The sequence below is a fragment of the Uranotaenia lowii genome, unplaced genomic scaffold (assembly GCF_029784155.1).
Source record: "Uranotaenia lowii strain MFRU-FL unplaced genomic scaffold, ASM2978415v1 HiC_scaffold_266, whole genome shotgun sequence".
Taxonomy (NCBI): domain Eukaryota; kingdom Metazoa; phylum Arthropoda; class Insecta; order Diptera; family Culicidae; genus Uranotaenia; species Uranotaenia lowii.
In genome coordinates this window covers 14,722-33,833 of record NW_026598164.1, presented here as the reverse complement: position 1 = coordinate 33,833, position 19,112 = coordinate 14,722, and the positions used below count along the sequence as shown (strand labels likewise).

Sequence of the window (19,112 nt, the reverse complement as noted above, 5' to 3'; positions counted from 1 at the left end):
CAGCTCCGTATCTCGCACCGTACTTTGAAGGTGCACTTCATCTTCCCATGGTCACACAGACAAATGTTGCACAGCTTGAGTCTATCGACTAACCTTTGACGATCCGGTAATGAAAGTGACGCAAAATCGTCACAGAACCTTAGTTTGTGGTCTGTGCGATTGCACATCGGGCAGGGCTTTCTCGTTCTCGCCGGCATCGTATTCTGCACGACCGGAAACACTTTAGTGTCGTGGGCATTCACGCGTTCCTTCCTTTTGTACATTCGCCGTCCTTCCGCAACCACAGTATTCTGCTCCCCGTTGAAGTCAGCCACCTCAGAAACTTCCGACACGATTCCTTTCATGAAAGCGGCAAACATACGAAGAGGAAGATCCGTCCTACCTCTCTTGAAGCGTATCCAATCCAATTGATAATCGGAGGGCAGCTTATCGACGTATTCCGCTACCAGCATGGGGTTGCTCAAGTGGTCGTGTAGCTTGGCCGCAACAAGGTGATCACACAACTGCTTTACCGTGATCCCGAAGTAAAGGAACGACTCTAACTTGTCCACTCGAGGGGCTTGTACTGTCCGCACTTTAGCCATCAGTGACTTCAACAGCTTTTCCGGATTACCGAACAGTTGACGCGGATTTTCGATGACCTCAGGCACCGACTCAGGCATGAGCAATCGGCTTTGAACTGCTTCCTTGGCTAGTCCTTGAAGGCTATCTTGAAGTCTCTTCAAATTGTCGGTATTGGTGTACCCACACGCCTCCGTGGTGTATTCGAAGCAGCTGATGAATTGGAGCCACACCTCTGGCTCGCCTCGAAAAGTAGGAAGATGTCTGGACGCAACTTGTCGTGCAGCCAACTGTTCTTTAGTTGGCCCTGAACTAACACTACAAGCTCGTCCTAACGTGTTACGTTCTAACAACTTCCTAATCAAAGCCTGTTCGAGCTTTTCCAGCTCAGACTCTTCCGGTTCGGATGCTTCCGGCTCCTGTTGCGATCCATTTGCCTTCAAGTAGTGCTCCAACAGCTCTTTGAAACGATGGTCGGAGTCTTTCGGAGTTTTTCTTCTTCTCCGCTTGAGCCTCGCCTTTCGATGACGTCGCCAATGGTTCGTGCTTGCGTTGGCGTCCAATCCCGCTCTGTTCCGAATCTGTCTCGCCATGCCGTTCCTCCAACGCGTTAAGCACAGTGAGAGGAAAACTCCTTGGCGCTGCTGCCGGCTTCTTGGGGTAAGCGCCGCGGGGATCTTCCTGCGTCTCTACCCACGCCTTCGTCTTCGTGGAACCAACATCCGTGTTGGAAACTGGCATCCCTGCCTAATCGCTTTCCGACAGGCCGCTGATAACTAGAGTTCAGTGGCTGCTGATCAACGTTTTTCGTCACGTCATTCTTTTCTTCTCGACAACGAGCGTTGGTCCAAGTGACAAAGTTTTCCGCGAAGTTAAATAAATTAGTTAAGTTAAAAGTGCTACCTAGTTCTGTGCGGATATTTTCGCTAGTTGTTTCTGCGATCAGGAAGCCTATTTCATAAGCTAAGGTACTATTTACAATTTAAATCTAACTAAATTTACATATCCTAACCTAACCTAATTCATGGTTACAGCAATAGCCAATTATCTAAAACAAACTAGAGCTTTCCGCTACCTAGTAGCACGAAATTACACATAAATAGTACGGAACAGTTACGGAATAGTACGGAACGTTAGCTAGATACTAGTACGGAAATTGTAGGTAAATCACAAAACAAATATTAAAAACCATCATGCAAACTCATTCTAACCTCAATCAACAGCGTTGCCACCCACGCCATCTATCAAGAAACATTGTTCGGGTGCAAAGTTAGGGAGTGAACACTGAATTTGTGAGTTGAATGCTAGCTATAATTAAAATCTAAAACCCCATTATTAATTTATAAAATAAATTTGCAGCTTGAAGCTGTTTACTACCGCTGCCAAGATTCAGCGTGTTTCTTTTCATCCGCCCCGCAACAATCCGGATCGCTGTCCTCTTTGTCGCTCTCAAACTCCTGACTCAGATCGGCTTTCATTTTCCGGAACTGGTCGCGCATCTGCTTCTACCGGATCAAGAAGTCCTTGTGGTCCGCCAATTGCTGTTCTAGTTGCAGCTTCTCCTGGCAAAGTTTCTCCTCCTGCATCTTTTGTTGCAGCGCACGCCTTTTTTCGTTCACCGATCTCTCCAATTCCAAGCGTTTGTCGTGCAGTATTTTCTCCTCCTGCAGTTGCTGCTCGATCGCAGCCGATTCTTGTTCGAGAAGGCTCAGAGATTCTTGAATCGATGGCCGACCTTCTCGAAGCTCCGTTCCGACATCGCTTTTGGCACTTCCCGTCCGTTTGGAAACGTTCTTTTTAACAGGTTTCCTTATTTTGGGAACGTGCAGCAAATTACTGCATTTCGTGCAGTTCCATGGCACATTCTTATCAGCCTCGGTAACTCCCGCGCATTGATAGTGACTCCAAAAGCTACACATGTCGCATTGGACCATGTAATCTTCGCTATCAACTTCCTCGCAATACATGCAGTTGCGATTGTTGATCGATTTCTCCACATTCCTGATCGTATCATTCGCCGGATCCGACATCTTGAGGTTATGTCCGGAAGATTGTAAATCTTCAAGTGTTCGGATAAGAAAAGAATCCTCAAAGCAGCCTTTCTCTAGTGTAGCAGCTTGAAGCTAAAACAGTTTATATTTTATTAATTTAGAGTCCTAAACAAATGTTAGCTGAAAACTTACATTTAGTTTTCTTCTACTCGGGCTCTCACACTTGCCTTCGCTTGTTCGGATCGGTGAATGACTATCACTTTTCCGTCCTGAACCTTATTTTTAGGAATATAATTTTTAGGATAACTAATTTAGAATATAAAGTTTCTACTTACGATTACAATTGTTTGATTATAATTAACGTTGATTGAAACCGTCCTGAACCTCGTTTGTAGGTTATTTTCCTCGTACGTGACCTACGTGTTTTTAATTAAATTTAGCCAACAATTTCTTCAATGTATTCGTTTTGTACTCACTGTTTCACCTTTTAGAGGTTTGAATATTATAATCAGTCCCTCCCGTACTACTAGTTTTAAGAAATATCCGTACTATTAGTATTGGGGAAAGTGAAACGCCTTATGTAGCTGCTTGTTTGATTCAGCTCAAACTAGAAAGATAAATTTTATTTAATTTAGTAGCTTCAGTTGTTAGTATGTTTTGCCGACTTACAATTTTAGTTTCGGCTTCTACTATATAAATGTACCTGGCCTCGTGAGATGCTGCTACCTATTCTGACCTAATCGACTGTTTAAAATATTTGTGTAAGCTAATGAATATAAAACAAATTCTTAAACAAACTTACATCGTTTTCGGGAATACAGAATTAAAATAAATCTCACTTTTTCGACAACTTTCTATAGCTTCAACTTTTCTCTTCCGATCGCAAACGAAAAACAGTCTTCGCGCTTTTTCCCAGCCGCTGTCACTTACGTTCGTCCAGGGAGGCCAGCTGAAGGGATTTTCGCATTTGTGCCCAGTGGTTTTAACATTTCCCCGACCCGTAAACCTGGTCCAGAACCTGCTTCCTGGACAGATTTACCAATTGCCTCAATCTTTATGACTGCGAGTTCAGCCACAGGTCGCCGAAACAATCCACTAAAAGTTCGAACCATAGCCTGGCGAAAACGGTCGCCTTCTCCAACAATGACTCCCTCTTCTTGTCCACGGACCCATCCGTTGCGATTCTGATCGTCCAAGTGAGGTTTCTTGGAAGGAATCCAGTCCCTCGATGTCAGCTGGCGGTTCTTCGAGGTGACAGCCATATCACATACAAACGACTCTCGTTCCACTTTCCATGAGACAACCTCGGCTTGTTGGTATTCTTCTTGCTTCAGTGAGACAACGGTCCATTTGAGAAGACGGATCACCAATCTTTTCAATCGTTCGGCAACGCAACAGATTGTATGCAACTGACCATTCCATCGTGAAACCCAACTCGCGTAGACGATCGATTTGTCAGGTTCATTGAACGAGATTCCGTTAGAATCTAAGCAAGAACTCCTACCCCAACTAGTGGGCTTATCTGCCAAGTCGGAATGCGCCTCCTCCAAGTCACGAAAACCTTCAACCGAGTGCAACAATCTAGTTCCGTGCACTGTGCTCATTGGGTGCATACGAAGGATGGACAACTGCTTCGCCTGAGATTCCTCGGTTTTTTTGCGTACAGCTTCCGCGAGGGCGGGATCATTGTTTAGCCCTCGTTCAAAACCACTCACACTCTTAAGCGCCATCGGGAACCTGACCGGCTGTTCGGAATTGCTACGCTTGAATCGTATTCCGGCTTCAAAGTGGCCCTCCACACGTTCTTGTTGATTTTTGCTACAGATTTCCAGCTCGGCGAATTTCACTCGACTCCGGAAGTTCATTTACCGAAACTCCAGCATTCTCGGTGACAATGAAGTGTTGCTCCTGGTTGTTACGTTCACGATGGCAACCCAGGAAGCCTTCAGGGTGTGAATCTCCACCAGGTCCGTAAATGGTCCAACCGAGGTAAGATCTGACCGCAATTGGTTCGTTGATGTTTCCAATCTTTGACTCCAAAGGTGCCATCAAATGGACATTGTTGAGTCCGATCAGAATCTTCGGTTCGTCTCCTTCTTGATTTGCCATGTCCAGACCCTGAAGATGCGAATATTGACTGGTGATTTCCTTGAAATTGACGCGCTGTCTTGGAAGGCTCAGCTTCTTCACGGTTCGTGCTTCTTTTAATACTGAACGTTGTCCCGTTGTGCAACCTGACACCTGCAGTGTCAGGCATATTGAATTAGGTTCTTGGCGTACAATATTACTCGTCCACTCCAGTGTTAGTGGCTGTAGTCGACCTTTAGCATTCAGGCTATCGACGAGCCCCTCCTCGATGAGCGTCATAGACGAACCTTCGTCCAAGTAGGCGGAAGTTGACACCGACCTTTGTTTGTAGTGGAGAGTGATCGGTACAATCCTGTAAATTATCGAGCCCTGCTCGGTTGTATGGGTGTGATGCTGTTCCGTAATTGACGGCACTGTATCTTTTAAACTTGGCTTGGTAATTGTATTCCGGTGCACCAGTGGATGATGGTGTTCCCGACAAGCTCCAACGTTGCAGTTTATCTTGAACCTACACCATCCTTTGTGCTCATTTAGGCACCGTTCGCACAGTTTGTGTTCTTCCTTCCTCTTCAGCCGTTCCGTACTGTTCATACTCCGGAAAATGTCGCGGCTTCTGACCCGATGTCCCTCCTTCTTGCAGATCGAACAAACAAGTTGGTATTTCGCTGGAGTGTTACTGGCGCCGCTGTGTGCAAGAACAAACCCTTTTTCCTTCAGTCTTGACTTGTCTCCCTTTGCAGATGCTGTCTCTTTCGGATCGATCACGAGAATAACCTCGCTGGCCTCAGCTACGATATTGGATGTGAAATCCGCGAATGTACGGAGAGTTACTCGGTCAGCCAATCTCCGGCACTGCACCCATTCGCGCTTCGTTGCGGCCGGGAGTTTATCAACCAGCTCTTGTATTAGGATCGGATTGACCAAGTGATCCTGAAGGTTGACCGCTTCCAAATGGTCACACAACTCTTGGACCGCCATCCCGAAAGGAACAAAGGTTTCGAGTCGATCGCTTCTCGGAGCATCCGTCTTCCGTACTTTATTCAACAGCGTATGGATCAGCTGCTCGGGTTTGCCGTACAGCATGCGAAGTGTTTCGATCACCTGCGGCACGGAGTTTGGCAAGAGTAGCCGACTACGGACGGATTCCAATGCCGGACCTTTAAGGCACTCTTGCAGACGGACGAGGTTCTCGACGTTACTGAATCCGCAGGCATCTGCCGAGTTGGTATAACTGCTGTAAAACAGCGGCCAATCTTCACTCCTTCCGGTGAATGTCGGTAGTTTCTTGGACAGGACCTGACGGGCGGCTCGTTGTGCCCTGGTGGGCCCCGACCCGTCTCGAGAGCTGTTTGTCGACGTTGACGATACCTCCTCATGTTTCTGATTGGTTCCCAAACAGGGTTCTTGGTGACGACATTCACGGTTGTCCGGTTGCCTCTGAAGAATAGGGCTCACGCGGCGCATCTCTTGGGTGGGGGTTGATTGAAGGTGCTGTGTGGGTAGTCGATCATTTATCGCTCGCTTGAAATACTCACGAACCTCCTGGTCTTCGGTTTCGCATTCGTTGAGATCTTTCAGCCTTGGTTCCGGATCGATGCGGCGAATGAGCCAATCGTTCGCCTTTTTCCGGCTTTCGTGTTCAGAAAAATCGTTCGGCTCTTCACCAACTGCACCATCGTCGCTTCCTACTTCTCTAACTGCCAGTTGGTAGCGGTCACGCTGAAATTTTTCCTGCAGGGCACGCTGCTTCCGTTGGAAATCGATTTCTTCAGCAAGCTGCCTTTCGAGCATCGCTTTTTCCTGCACCAGTCGTCTTTCTTGCAGTTCTTTTTCCTGCTGGAAGCGTTTCTGCGCTAGCCGCTGCTCGAGCTCCATACGTCTCTTGCTGAGAATCTTTTCCGCCTCAAGCTGCTGTTCCTTCATCGCGAACTCCTCTTCCATCCGACGCATTCCCAGCTTCAATCGCGAAGTGGATCGTTTGCTGTTTCTTGACGCGATCGATTTGCCGTCATCTGGTTGGCTTGCTCGAGTGTATCCCGGATCGGAGACGATGTTATGATTCGATGGTGAATTTTTTGCTTCCGGTGGGCGCTTGCTTGCCGGGATTTGCCTGAAGAGGTAAGGGTTTCGGAAGAGTTCCGGCAGTGGATTTCTTGCTAGACTTTTTCCCCTTTTTCTCCCTCTTAGCATCGGAACTCTCGGTGTTCCACACCGGGTGATTCACTCACGCAAACGAAATGGAACCATGCCCCACAATCGTCGCAGGCAACCATTCCCTCATTGTCCGGCTCTGCACATTTGCTGCAGCTTCCCATCTCAAAGTGAGGTTATGCACCAGTAAAACTTTTGAGAAATATTGGGGAAAGTGAAACGCCTTATGTAGCTGCTCGTTTGATTCAGCTCAAACTAGAAAGATAAATTTTATTTTATTTAGTAGCTTCAGTTGTTAGTATGTTTTGCCGACTTACAATTTTAGTTTTGGCTTCTACAATATAAATGTACCTGGCCTCGTGATATGCTGCTACCTATTCTGACATAATCGACTGTTTAAAATATTATTGTATTTGATGCTTTTTGATATCAAACTTATCAACTTACATTTGCAGGCATAAGGTCGAATTCACAGTGAGCGCGGTGCGAAGTGCGAAGCGAATTTCCAATTCGCGCGAAAAACCGCTTCTCATTGAAACACGTTGAAAAAAACATGGACCGGCCACAGTGCAAGCGAATTTTCGTGCGAAGACCCGGCTGGATCGCGCGAATTCATCCTGTTCATCCGGACATACACTGAAAATATTCTCTCGGATATTTTTTATCGTAAAATGATTTATCAAAAAAAAATTTTTCAAAAGTTGATTTATTTAATTATCATTGCCGTTTCTGTTTTGGTAATGAAAAATGCACGGTTTTTTAGCAAGGATTTTCGAAACAAACGCGGTTTCAGTCTTTTTCTATTGAAACAAGTTATAACTGGCAATAAACGACCGGTGGCATGAAAGCCCCACAATATGTGTATAGGGTGAAGGGGCTGAACGGATAGAAGTTGGAATTTGTTATCCGACGCCACCTTGAAATCCAATATGGCCCCTTTCACTCAACTTTAAAATGCTGGAAGTGACTGAAAAGCACATGAAACTCCCACAATATGGGTATTGGATGAAAGTACTCAATAAGTAGAAGTAGAATTTGGCTGTCCGACGCCATTTTGAAATACAAGATGGCGGTTTCCGCTTAATTCAAAATGCAATAAATAACTGAAAATCGTAAGGTCCATCCACAATATAAGAAATGAGTAAAAGGGATAAAAAAGTAGATGAAAAATTACTGACAAAAATTTAACAAAAATTTTGAGAGAACTGCAAAAAAGCACTGAAAAGAATAAACAAAAATATAACAAGTGTTATAAAACTAAAGTAATATTGACAAAAATAATACAAAACTGTGGGAAAATATGAATAACTATTACTAAAATTAAAAAATATGACTAAAAAAGTAGTGACAAATGACAAAACTTTGAATAAAACACGCCAAATGTGGTTAAATAATTAAGCCGAAAAATATGAAAAATATTACAAAATTAGACAAAAATACGAGAAAAAAATCACAGAAATGGCAAAACTATGACAAATGAGAAAAAAAATTTATGATAAAATTATAATCAAAATTTGATAATAAAATTACCTGACAGAACTAATATAAGGACCAATATTTGACAATAAATTTACAAAAATGACAAAATAATAACAACAAATTTACAATAAAATCACAAAAATCTGACAAAAAATAAGGCAAAATGGCTAGAATATGACAAAGTTCTGAAAAAAATATGACAAAAATTTGTCAAAAATAATGACAATAATCTAACAAAATTATGAAAAATGAGATAAAAATATAACAAAATACTTTCAAATATATGTAAGAAAAATGACAAAATGATGACAAATACGACATAAAAATCACAACATTTAAAAAAAAAGACAAATCCAAACATATAATAAAAATAATAATAATAATAATAATAATAATAATTTATTAATGATGAATATGTAAAAAATATATCGCAAATACGACGAAAAAATGACACAATCTATACAAATCTATGGGCAACATCCGAGCAAAAACCGTTCGTTTTTGGCAACATCCAAAAAAGACGTTTTTTTGTCTTTTTTTTATTTTTTATTTTCATTTCAAACAAATAAAAATTAATGTAAAACGTAATATTAGCATGAAATTTTTTCATTCGGCTTAATTATGATAGTTTTAAACAGTAAAAACATGAATTTTTCCATGTTTATTGCACATAACTAATATAATTAAGTCAAATTGAAAAATTGTATGCTAATATAAGGTTTTACATAAATTTTGACTAATATTTGAATTAAAAATCAAAAATAAAAAAGTGACAAAAAAACCGTTCGATTTTGGCAACATTCGATTTTGGCAACATAAAATTTTCGGGCGTGTTGCCAAAACGAACGGGGTCTGTATTTGTAATTTTTGATTAGTTATTATATTTGTCATATTTTTATTCCATTTTTCATATTTTCCATAATGTTGTCAAATATTTGTCAAAGTTTTTAATTTCGAGTTTTGGCATTATTACTAATTTGTTGTTATTATTTAGTCAACTTTTATTAATTTTTGTCAATTTTTTTTTTTAATTTGGTCATGGCTTTGCCATTTCAATGTCAAATTTATCATAGATTTGGTATATTTTTCTAATATTTTTGTAATATTTTTATCACCATTGCCATATTTTTATTAAAGTTTTGTCAGCGTTTCGTAATATTTGTTATTATTATATTGTATTTGTTTTTCAAATTTTTTTTATATTTATGTCATAGTTTTAGTAGATTTTTTTTTGCTATTTTCAGTCATTTAAATTATTTTAAAGTTGAACGGAAGCCGCCGTATTGGATTTTAAGATGGCGTTTCATAGCGTCAGACTGCAAAATTCGACTGTTACTAATTGATTGAGTTTTTCGGAATTAACGCGGATTAGTTTTTTTTTGCGCGGTGCGTATCCCTCGCTCACAGTTTTGTTAATTTGCAAAGATTTTTTCACGTGTGATTAATTTTTGCAACACCGAAGGTTTTTTTCAGTGTTGAACCGCTTCGCAATTCGCGTGCACTGTGGCCGGCCTTCAAAAGCGAACTTGCGAAATTCATCCGGTGAATGAATATTTCGCTTCGCAGTTCGCTTCGCGCTCACTGTGTTCGTACCCTAAGAATTTGATATTTGTTCCGGCCTAAATTTCGCATCATAGTATCCAGTGGTTTTAACAATTAGGATTAGGAAATACTTTTTAATTTGAATACTCCGTACTACACACGCTACAAATTTCCATCTATCTCCCGCTTGTTTTTGTTTATGTTTTTTTCCCCCGTTCGTAATGGCCTATCTCGCGCACACTTTCTGACAAGGGCTGCCGAGTCGCGCAGTTTTTACACGCTCAACACTTATCATTGTATACTTTACTGCTAAGATCGGACGCAGTGTGACACTACTCGAATGCCTAGGCTTTCTGCCCGCCGTGTGCCAGATCGAAAGCAGCTTATCTTAGACTCGCGCCTGTCACAGCACACGGACGGGTCTTTAACGCTTGTGACTCAGATGAATCCCGACGGTGATTCGATTGCCACAATCGTATACCCCCATGTCAAAACTCAGATTTGCCAACCGCTTGATATCGTCAATGTTTCGATGACCCAACTTGCGATGCCATTCGTGCACGCAATTTTTCTTGCTGCACTGGTCCGAGGCTGCAATCACCCGCTCCACCATCTGGATGTGGTACAACCCGTTTCTGTGTTGAGCCCTGGTTGCGATACGACTGTTTTTCGAAATGGTGCAACCGTCTTGATTGAAGAATACCTCGGCTCCCTTCTGCACAAGCTTGCCAACCGAAACCAGGTTCATTTGGAGATCAGGAACGTAGAGAACCTCGCCCAACGTCATAGTATTTTCGATACCTTGGCTACCATAGCAAAGGATTTTGCATGAGCCAACTCCTTCGACCACTGCTTGCTTGCCATCAGCAACCGTCACCGTCCTCGGAATACTTCGGTTTGACTCCATCTCATGGAACTGATTCTTATCAGCACACATGTGCGAGCTTGCACCCGAATCGACGATCCAATTCCGGACACCCCTTACGGAAAATGCAGAATCTTCGATGACATTTGAAATATATTTTGCCTCCTCAGTTGCCTCGAATGTTTTGACCCTTGCCCAGCCAGGTAAGCTGGCTCAACTTGCTAGAGAAGCTAGCCGCCTCAAGCTAGAGATATTGGGACTGAGCGATGTCCTTTGGCCTAACACTGGAGAACACAAGACACAGTCTGGCCAAGTACTGCTTTACTCTGGCATACGAGGAGAACACGCTACTCGGGAACGAGGAGTTGGTTTCCTATTAAGCCCGCAGGCCCATGCGGCCCTTATAAGATGGGAACCGATCAACGAAATCAATAATCGTAGCCAGATTCAGAACACGGGTTAGAAACCTTACAATGGTCCAGTGTTATGCGCCAACTGACGTTGCCGATTTGCAGAGAGAATTCCGAAGGGTGACATTCAAATCCACTTAGGCGACTTCAACGCAAAGATTGGCTCCGATAATCAGGACTTTGAGCGCATCATGGGGCGCCATGGTCTAGGACAGATGAGCAAAAACGGAGAGCTGTTTGTAGAATTTTGTGGCAACAACAACATGGTGATCGGCGGATCGCTCTTCCCCCTTCGACCAGCACATAAGGTCACTTGGGTATCCCGAGATGGCCGAACAGAAAATCAAATTGACCACATCTGCATCAGCCGAAAATGGAGAAGGCGCTTTCTTGATGTTCGTAACAAACGAAGCGCAGACATTGTATCTGGCCATCACCTCGTCCTTGGCGAGATACGACTGAGAGTTGCGCGTGTTCAACGGCGCGAGGAGAAAGTCGGTTGTCGATACGACGTCCGCCGGTTGGAGAATCTTGAGGTGAAAAGGGCATACGTTGAACAGCTAGAATCCCGAGCCTCGAAGTTGCCGACAGACGGAACAGTCGAAGAACAGTGGTGTGGAATCAAGAATGCCTTTATCACGACGAGCCATGGTACTCTCGGTAAAGTTTGTGGAAGACGAAGTGAATGGATGTCGGATGAAACCTGGAGGATGATCGATGATCGGAGAAAGGCGAAAGTCGGAATTGAGCAGGCATGTACCGGGTCAGCCAAAGCAGCCGCCCGCTTACGATATGCGGAGCTGGAAAAGGCAGTTAAACGAGCTTGTAGACGAGACAAGAGAGCCTTGACAAACTCCCTAGTCGAAGAATATGATATATCTCGCCGCCTTAGTGGTGCAAGGACTAATGCAAGAATGCCGCTGAAAGACCGAGCAGGTCAGCTGCTGACAGATCGAACAAATCAGCTCAAGTGTTGGACTGAGCATTTTGAACAACTCTTCCGAGTTACAAATAGCAATGGCCAACAGAACCCGCAGCTCGAGGCGCCCACAGTAAGTCGCATTAATGGCGTCAACTCAGAAGCGCCCTCGCTGGCTGAAATAGAAGCGGCAATCAAGGACATGAAATCCAACAAAGCGCCTGGAATCGATTACATTCCTGCTGAAATGCTCAAAGCCGACCCTGCCTTGTCAGCACAAATGTTGCACCGTCTTTTCGCTGACATTTGGGATACTGCAATATTCCCGGCCGACTGGATTTAGGGTATCCTCGTAAAGATCCCGAAATAAGGAGACCTGACAGAGTGCGGTAACTGGCGTGGCATAACTTTGATCTGTACAACCCTCAAAGTACTCTGCAAAGTGATCCTGAACAGGATCCAGGAAAAAATCGACGCTACACTCCGACGGCAACAAGCTGGATTCCGATCCGGACGATCATGTGTGGACCACATCACAACGCTACGAATAATACTGGAACAAATCAACGAATTCCAGGACTCTTTTCTGCTGGTGTTCGTTGATTTCGAAAAAGCATTTGACCGACTGAACCACGAAAACATCTGGGCTGCTCTTAGACGACGAGGGGTCCCAGAGAAACTAGTCCATCTCATCGAAACACAGTACGAGACATTTTCGGCACGACGCGACGGTGTCTTGTCCAAACCAATCACGATAACTGCTGGAGTGAGACAGGGATGTATTTTGTCACCGCTGCTTTTTCTCATCGTAATGGATGAGATCTTGACTGGATCGATTGACTGTAGACCAAACCGAGGATTGCCGTGGAATCCTTCAGCAATTGACCAACTGAACGACCTTGACCTGGCAGACAATATTGTTTTGCTCGCCCAAACACAACAAGACATGCAGAGCAAACTCGACGACCTCACTGAAAGCTCCGGTAGCAGGTCTCAAAATCAATGTCGGAAAGACCAAGTCGATGGAAGTCAACACAGAAAATCGTTCCAATTTCGTGGTAGCTGGACAACAGGTTGAGACAGTGGAGTCCCAGCAAACATAACATCGCATTAGAAATGTCAGCTCAACTCGTTAACAATGTTAATGCGAATCGTAATTCCTACCAAACCAAGTAAATGATCGTAAGAATGGTTAGTTGAAGTCTACCGACTCGTATATGACAAAAGTCCGCCATGTTTGCAAATTTGTCTCCCGCGTGCGGGTTCAAATGAGAAAACAACCTTGTTGTTCTCTTTGCGATAAGCAGTGCAACCAGATTTCTTAAAATCAGAGGGTCCATTTGGATAAACTGGCCAATGAGAGAAGCAGCAAATATTGTCGCTGGCAACGGTTTGCATGCATTGAGAGCAAAACTTGCGCTCTCTCGCATACTGTCAGGATGTACGGTAAAAGGTGTTGTATATCGTCCAATTTTTACAACTCTTATCGCTTAAGCCAGAAGTTAAAAATATGTATGTATATTACCTCCACTTTAGTACGTAAATGCTGTTTTTTCGAGTTATATAAGATGATTTTATAATGTATATGAAATGTATAGCAAAGTTTGTTGAGAAATATACCTACAAAAATGTTTGCTGGGAGTGCTTCCAGTATCTTGGTAGCCAGATTACGCCTGATGGTGGTACCAAGAAGGACATCGAAACCCGGATCAGAAAAGCCCGATTTGCGTTTGCGAGTCTCCGAAACATCTGGCGCTCACGCCAGATTTCTCTACGAACTAAGATCCGAATCTTCAACTCAAACGTCAAATCCGTCTTGCTGTACGGGTGTGAAACTTGGTGCACATATGCGGTGACGACGCGAAAACTGCAACATCATCCGCGCTTGGTGGCCTGGCAACTGGATCTCAAACGTTGAACTTCATCGCCGGTGTCATCAAAAGGCGCTAGAAATCGAGATTCGGGAACGTAAGTGGAAATGGATTGGGCACACACTGCGAAGAGATGAAAACGAGATTTGCAGAGAGGCGCTTGACTGGAATCCAGATGGGCATCGAAGAAGAGGCAGGCCCAGAAGCTCGTGGCGGCGAAGTCTAGCCACTGAAATCCGCACAGTTGACGAGAACCTTAGCTGGCAGCAAGTGAAGACGCTGGCTCCGGATCGCCAGGGCATCGGGGCATCGAAGGTACTCAGGGCATCGAAGGTACTCAGTAGGCTACAGAAAACCAAAATCACCTGCAGATCGTCAGCCAGAATGGTTCCAGCATTCGCCAACTTCTCAAAAAGGCTCTCGAACTCGAGTAAGTGTTCCTCGACGTCGTCACTTTCTTCGTATTTCAGGTCGCAAATCGTCTTCAAGATGTGGACCTTGGAACTAAGGGTCTTAGTTTCGTGTTGCCGCTTAGGGTTCTCCCATACATCCTTCGCCGTGGTAGTATTCCGGATGTGCACGTGTTGGCTGCGGCTCAGTAGCAACCCAATCGTCGCCCGCCTTTATCCCAGGCAGCCAGTTCAGCAACGTTTCGATTGTCGGCAGCAGTTTCCGGTTTTACCCCTGGCGAAATGTACCTCGAGAGATCTTCCCTCGCCAGCAGGAACTCGACCTCCAACTTCCAGGAGTCGCAGTTATCATTAGTGAGCTTCGCTATTCCATTTCTTTCCATTTTAACTTCTTCAAAGCGCAGGCCCATAACAACTCCATTCTACTTTCTGGACCGGATCTTTTAACTCCGTTGCCAGCGACATATCATTCAACAATTTCGGGAACGACCGGTGGCTGTCAAGGCGGACATACGCGAAATGTTCCACCAATACCGGATTTGGGAAGCTGATATGCACGTATTGCGTTTCCTTTTCCGAACAGACCCTACCACCAAGCCGGACGTGTACATTATGGATATGGGTACCTTTGGGGCAGCTTGCTTACCTACGTCCGCCCAATGTGTAAAAAATTTGAATCTATCTCGATAATCATGCGCTGAAGGTAACGAAGCGTGTGCTCTGGACCGATTCTCAAAATGTGCTTTCATTGATTCGATCCGATCAACGGAAGTACATAGCGTTTGTCGCATTCAGGATTGGCGAGATTCTACAGGAGACGAAGATCGACGAGTGGCGCTGGGTGCCCTCGAAGGCTAATTTGGCAGATACACTTACCAAGTGGGGCAGAGGTCCCTGCCTGGAACCGAAAGGGCCCTGGTTCAACGGACCCGAGTTTCTCCAGCAACCAGAGGAGAGGTGGCCGACGCAGAAAACACCAATACCAAAAACGACAATCGAGCTTCGAGCGTGCCACATGTCCCACACTTTCAAGACGAACGAACCTATCATCGATGTAAGTCTGTTGGGATCTGTTGCGTTTACAGATTTATCTCCAACTGTCGTCGCCGCATTGCTCGAGCACCCATCGAGGTTATTCCGGACGCCACCGAACGATTGAAGAGATTGGTGATCCGTGACGTCTTCCGATCGAGAAACACAGTGCCATCTATCATTGTAGGCCGTTCCTGGACGATTGTGACGTGTTGCGAATGAACGGCAGGACAAAATCTGCAGAATTCATTCCATACGATACGAGATTCCCCATCACCCTACCAAGCGCCCACGAAATCACCAATCTACTGCTAGCTGATTATCATCGGCGTTTTGCACACGCTAACCGGGAGACCACGTTTAACGAAGTTCGGCAACGCTTTTATATCCCTAAGCTGAGAAGCTGTGTGAAGCGGTCGATGGATAATTGCCAATGGTGCAAAGTAAAAAGGAGCCGACCGCACGTACCGCACGCCTTTCCTGAGACGCTTCAGTCATGTGGGTGTCGACTATTTTGGACCGTTTGAGGTAATCGTGGGACGCCGTGTCGAGAAACGGTGGGTTGTACTTTTCACGCGCCTGGCGGTCCGTGCAGTGTACCTGGAAGTGGCACACAAGCTGAATACTGATTCGTGTATCACGGCAATTCGGAGATTCGTGCTGCGCAGAGGCCCTCCTATTGTTATCTTCTTTTACAACGGCACCAACTCGAAAGGAACTGCAAGAGCAGATTCGTCGAATCGGAACAGACTGCGCTACCGTGTTCACTAATGTTTCAATCCGCCTTTTGCACCCCATATGGGGGTATATGGGAGCGGATGGTACGAACGGTCAAGACGACTATGGCAACCCTGAATGCGGAACACCGAATGAGCGATGAAACACACTAAGACCGTTATTGTTGAGGCCCTTACGCCGAACCATTTTTTGCGTGGCACGGTAACCGAACTGAAGGATCTTCGCATAGCGCTAACAATTCTGGCAGAGGCACTTCGAAGCACTTACCAGAGGTTCCAGTGCATCGCCGATGAACTATGGAAGCGGTGGCTAAAGTGTGGGGAAGAATATATGCCGTCGTTGAACGTGAGTACCAAACGGTTAGAAGATTCAAGACCGTTGAAGCCAGGCGGTTTAGTGTATATCACGGATGATCAAAACCGCAACGGATGGGTCCGTGGACAAGTAGAGATTGAGGCAATTGGTAAATCTGTCTAGGAAACAGGTTCTGGACCAGGTTTACGGGTCGGGGAAATGTTAAAACCACTGAGCACAGATTCGAAAATCCCTTCAGCTGACCTCCCTGGACGGACGTAAGTGACAGTGGCTTAAAAAGGGCAAAGACTGATTTTCGTTTGCGATCGTAAGAGAAAAGTTGAAGCTATAGAAAGTTATCGAAAAATGATATTCAAGTTTAATTCTGTATTCTCGAAAACGATTCGATTAGGTCAGATTAGTGGGTAGCAGCATCTCACGAGTCCAGGCACATTTTTATAGTAGCAGCCAAAACTAAAACTTTTGAGCTGATTCAAACGAGCAGCTACATAAGGTGTCTTACTTTCCCGAACAGTTGACTGCTAATCAACGGAGTAAAAATTTATAAGATTTACTAAGTTAGTTTTTAATTTTACTTTTAAACAACAAATATGATTGTTGAAAATATTACATTACCTTAAAATGTTAACTGGAGCCAACGCCAATGGAACACTTTGCAGCCAAGCATTTTGTCTCGATCGAAAAAACAATCACCCGCCGGTCGCCAGTTCATCGGGATCATATGCTGAGGTTCCGCCCAATCAATTTCAAAACAATTTCGAAGCAGGTCCATCAAGCGTATGAAAGCCCGTGCTGGGCATCCTCCATGTAGCTAATATTATAGCAAAAATTGTTTTCCCCATAGACAACGTTCTAGCTAGAAATTGCAGTGCTCCACCGAGGCCCCTGGTAAGTTTCACCATTCGAAGCCATCATTGTCTGCATTACCAAACCTTGTAGTCTGAGAGACCAGAGGCTGGGATGTTAACTGCACTTGGACAACGCATCCGGATTATCCTGGAACAAGTACAAGGCTTTTCCCACTTCCGCTCTCGCTTGCCCCTCTTGCGACTTGTAGAATTGCTTCTTCAGCAAACCATCTATTGATCACTCTTCCAGGGGGGTAATATTCACCGGTCATCATGAGCCGAACCGTAGCAAGTCGCGACAATTATCTTATATCACTAGCAAAATCCCGGAAAAACGATCAATGGACGTTCGAGTAAACTTACATCACTTCAGACGGATTCATTTTTAACCAAAACAATACCCCAACGAATTTCGAACCGGCAAACAATCACACAATTCAAAACATTCGGGTATCGAAATCTTTCCGTAATTCTTCCTGTGACCGAGACCTAAATGCACTCCACACTTCTGTCCCGACGAAAATTAGCGTTGAGGAAATGATTTTCTAAAATTTTGACCGAATTCGCCGCACACGCATTACCGAAAGCAAGATGAATATCAAAATCAAAACAAACGACGGAAAACGAAAAATTATTTAGTACAGATCCATGCCATCCTGCAGAGAACGCAGCCTATGTATAGACATCCCTTTAGAATGGCACCGTTCGGTTGCAGGATGGCATGGATCTGTACTAAATTATTTTGGAACATTTGCAGGGTGGCATGAATTTAGCTATTCGGCGCCATAATATAATGCAAAAATATAAGTTTAAAATGCTCAATCATACGTCAAGCCAGTGTTAGCGTGAGAGCTTTGTTATGATATTTTTAGTACAGATCTGTGTCATCCTGCATCGCCTGGCAGAAAACTCTCCTCGATTACATCAAAAATCGAAAAAATCTGATTCATTCCTCCTCTAACTTTCGCCGAGAGCGGACACAAACGGTTAAAGCGAGTCAAGTGGAAGAAATTTTTTTTCGCGTGACGCGTCCCGAAAGGGGAAACCATTTTTGTTTCTGGTGGATCGCTATTAGTGCTAAATTCAGTGTTTAAATAAAAATCAATGTAAATATAGTTATAAAGAGAAACAAGTGCCTGTACATATATTTATATTTTTTTTCAATAATTCTACTTCCTTATTAATTATAAAGCTAGTTTAAGTAAAAAGAGAAAATTAGGTTAGGATAGTTTTTAGTGACGCTTGCTCTTGCAAGCATGAGCAGGAAAAAGGCAAGAAAACGTGACCGACCGCCCCCGGATAAAGGTAAGGATGAACATTCCCCCTGACGGATCCCAGGAAAGTGGTGACTTCCGAGGATACGAAGATGTATCACCAGTAGAGAAACGAAAAAAGGCTAACGGAAACCCGGACCAAGACATCACAAACACACCAGCTATGACACATAACCTAAACGACGATAAAGATACACCAAATACCACACACACTTACAAAACCAACACTGAACTAACACCAAGACCATCTCGTAAGGAAAAAATTAATGAAAATCAATCTGACAAAGAAATATGGATCCAGAACAAGCACTTTAATGTTGTCTTCCTGGAACCAATCCTAATCAAAGAGGGGCAAAAACTCCTAGAACCGATGGAAATCGGAAAATTTCTGCACGAAACCAAGCTAGACCAGTTCACGGAGCTGAAAAAGGCAGGGCAATACCGTTACAAAATGACATTTAATAGACCGAAAGACGCTGAAAAAATCTTGAATGCTACCTCGATTCTAAAAAATAATAACATGAAGGTGTTTATTCCAAAAATGTTGAGGGAAACAACCGGTATTATAAAAAACATTCCACTATCAATTTCGGATCCGGAGATTATTCTCAATGCGAT

General features: G+C 44.0%; 2 protein-coding genes across 5 annotated transcripts in view; one reads left to right on the top strand and one right to left on the bottom strand.

The window, feature by feature from the left end:
• Positions 1–19,112, bottom strand: part of LOC129759762 (uncharacterized) — a 37,751-nt gene that overhangs the window by 12,966 nt on the left and 5,673 nt on the right. The window contains exons 1-2 of one of the 4 annotated variants that reach the window (XM_055757284.1): positions 3,029–8,088; positions 2,888–2,968 (exon numbers count right to left, since the gene is read on the bottom strand). The exons of 1 other annotated variant lie outside the window; for it this stretch is intronic. In XM_055757284.1, coding sequence (XP_055613259.1) covers positions 4,371–6,830 — 2,460 coding nt within the window. In that variant the 5' untranslated portion in view covers positions 6,831–8,088 and the 3' untranslated portion in view covers positions 2,888–2,968; positions 3,029–4,370. Of the gene's footprint in view, positions 1–2,887; positions 8,089–19,112 lie in introns of those variants that run through there. 2 more of the 4 variants (XM_055757283.1, XM_055757282.1) reach the window with 2 other exon arrangements.
• LOC129759764 (uncharacterized) lies at positions 1,317–17,875 on the top strand. Its single transcript, XM_055757286.1, has 2 exons — positions 1,317–7,253; positions 9,870–17,875. The coding sequence occupies exon 2, from the start codon at positions 11,279–11,281 to the stop codon at positions 12,347–12,349; it is 1,071 nt and encodes a 356-aa protein (XP_055613261.1). The 5' UTR covers positions 1,317–7,253; positions 9,870–11,278; the 3' UTR covers positions 12,350–17,875.

Bases quoted from the DNA above. Each gene is read 5' to 3' on its own strand.
- LOC129759764 (XM_055757286.1), top strand. From the start codon at position 11,279: ATGGGGCGCCATGGTCTAGGACAGATGAGCAAAAACGGAGAGCTGTTT.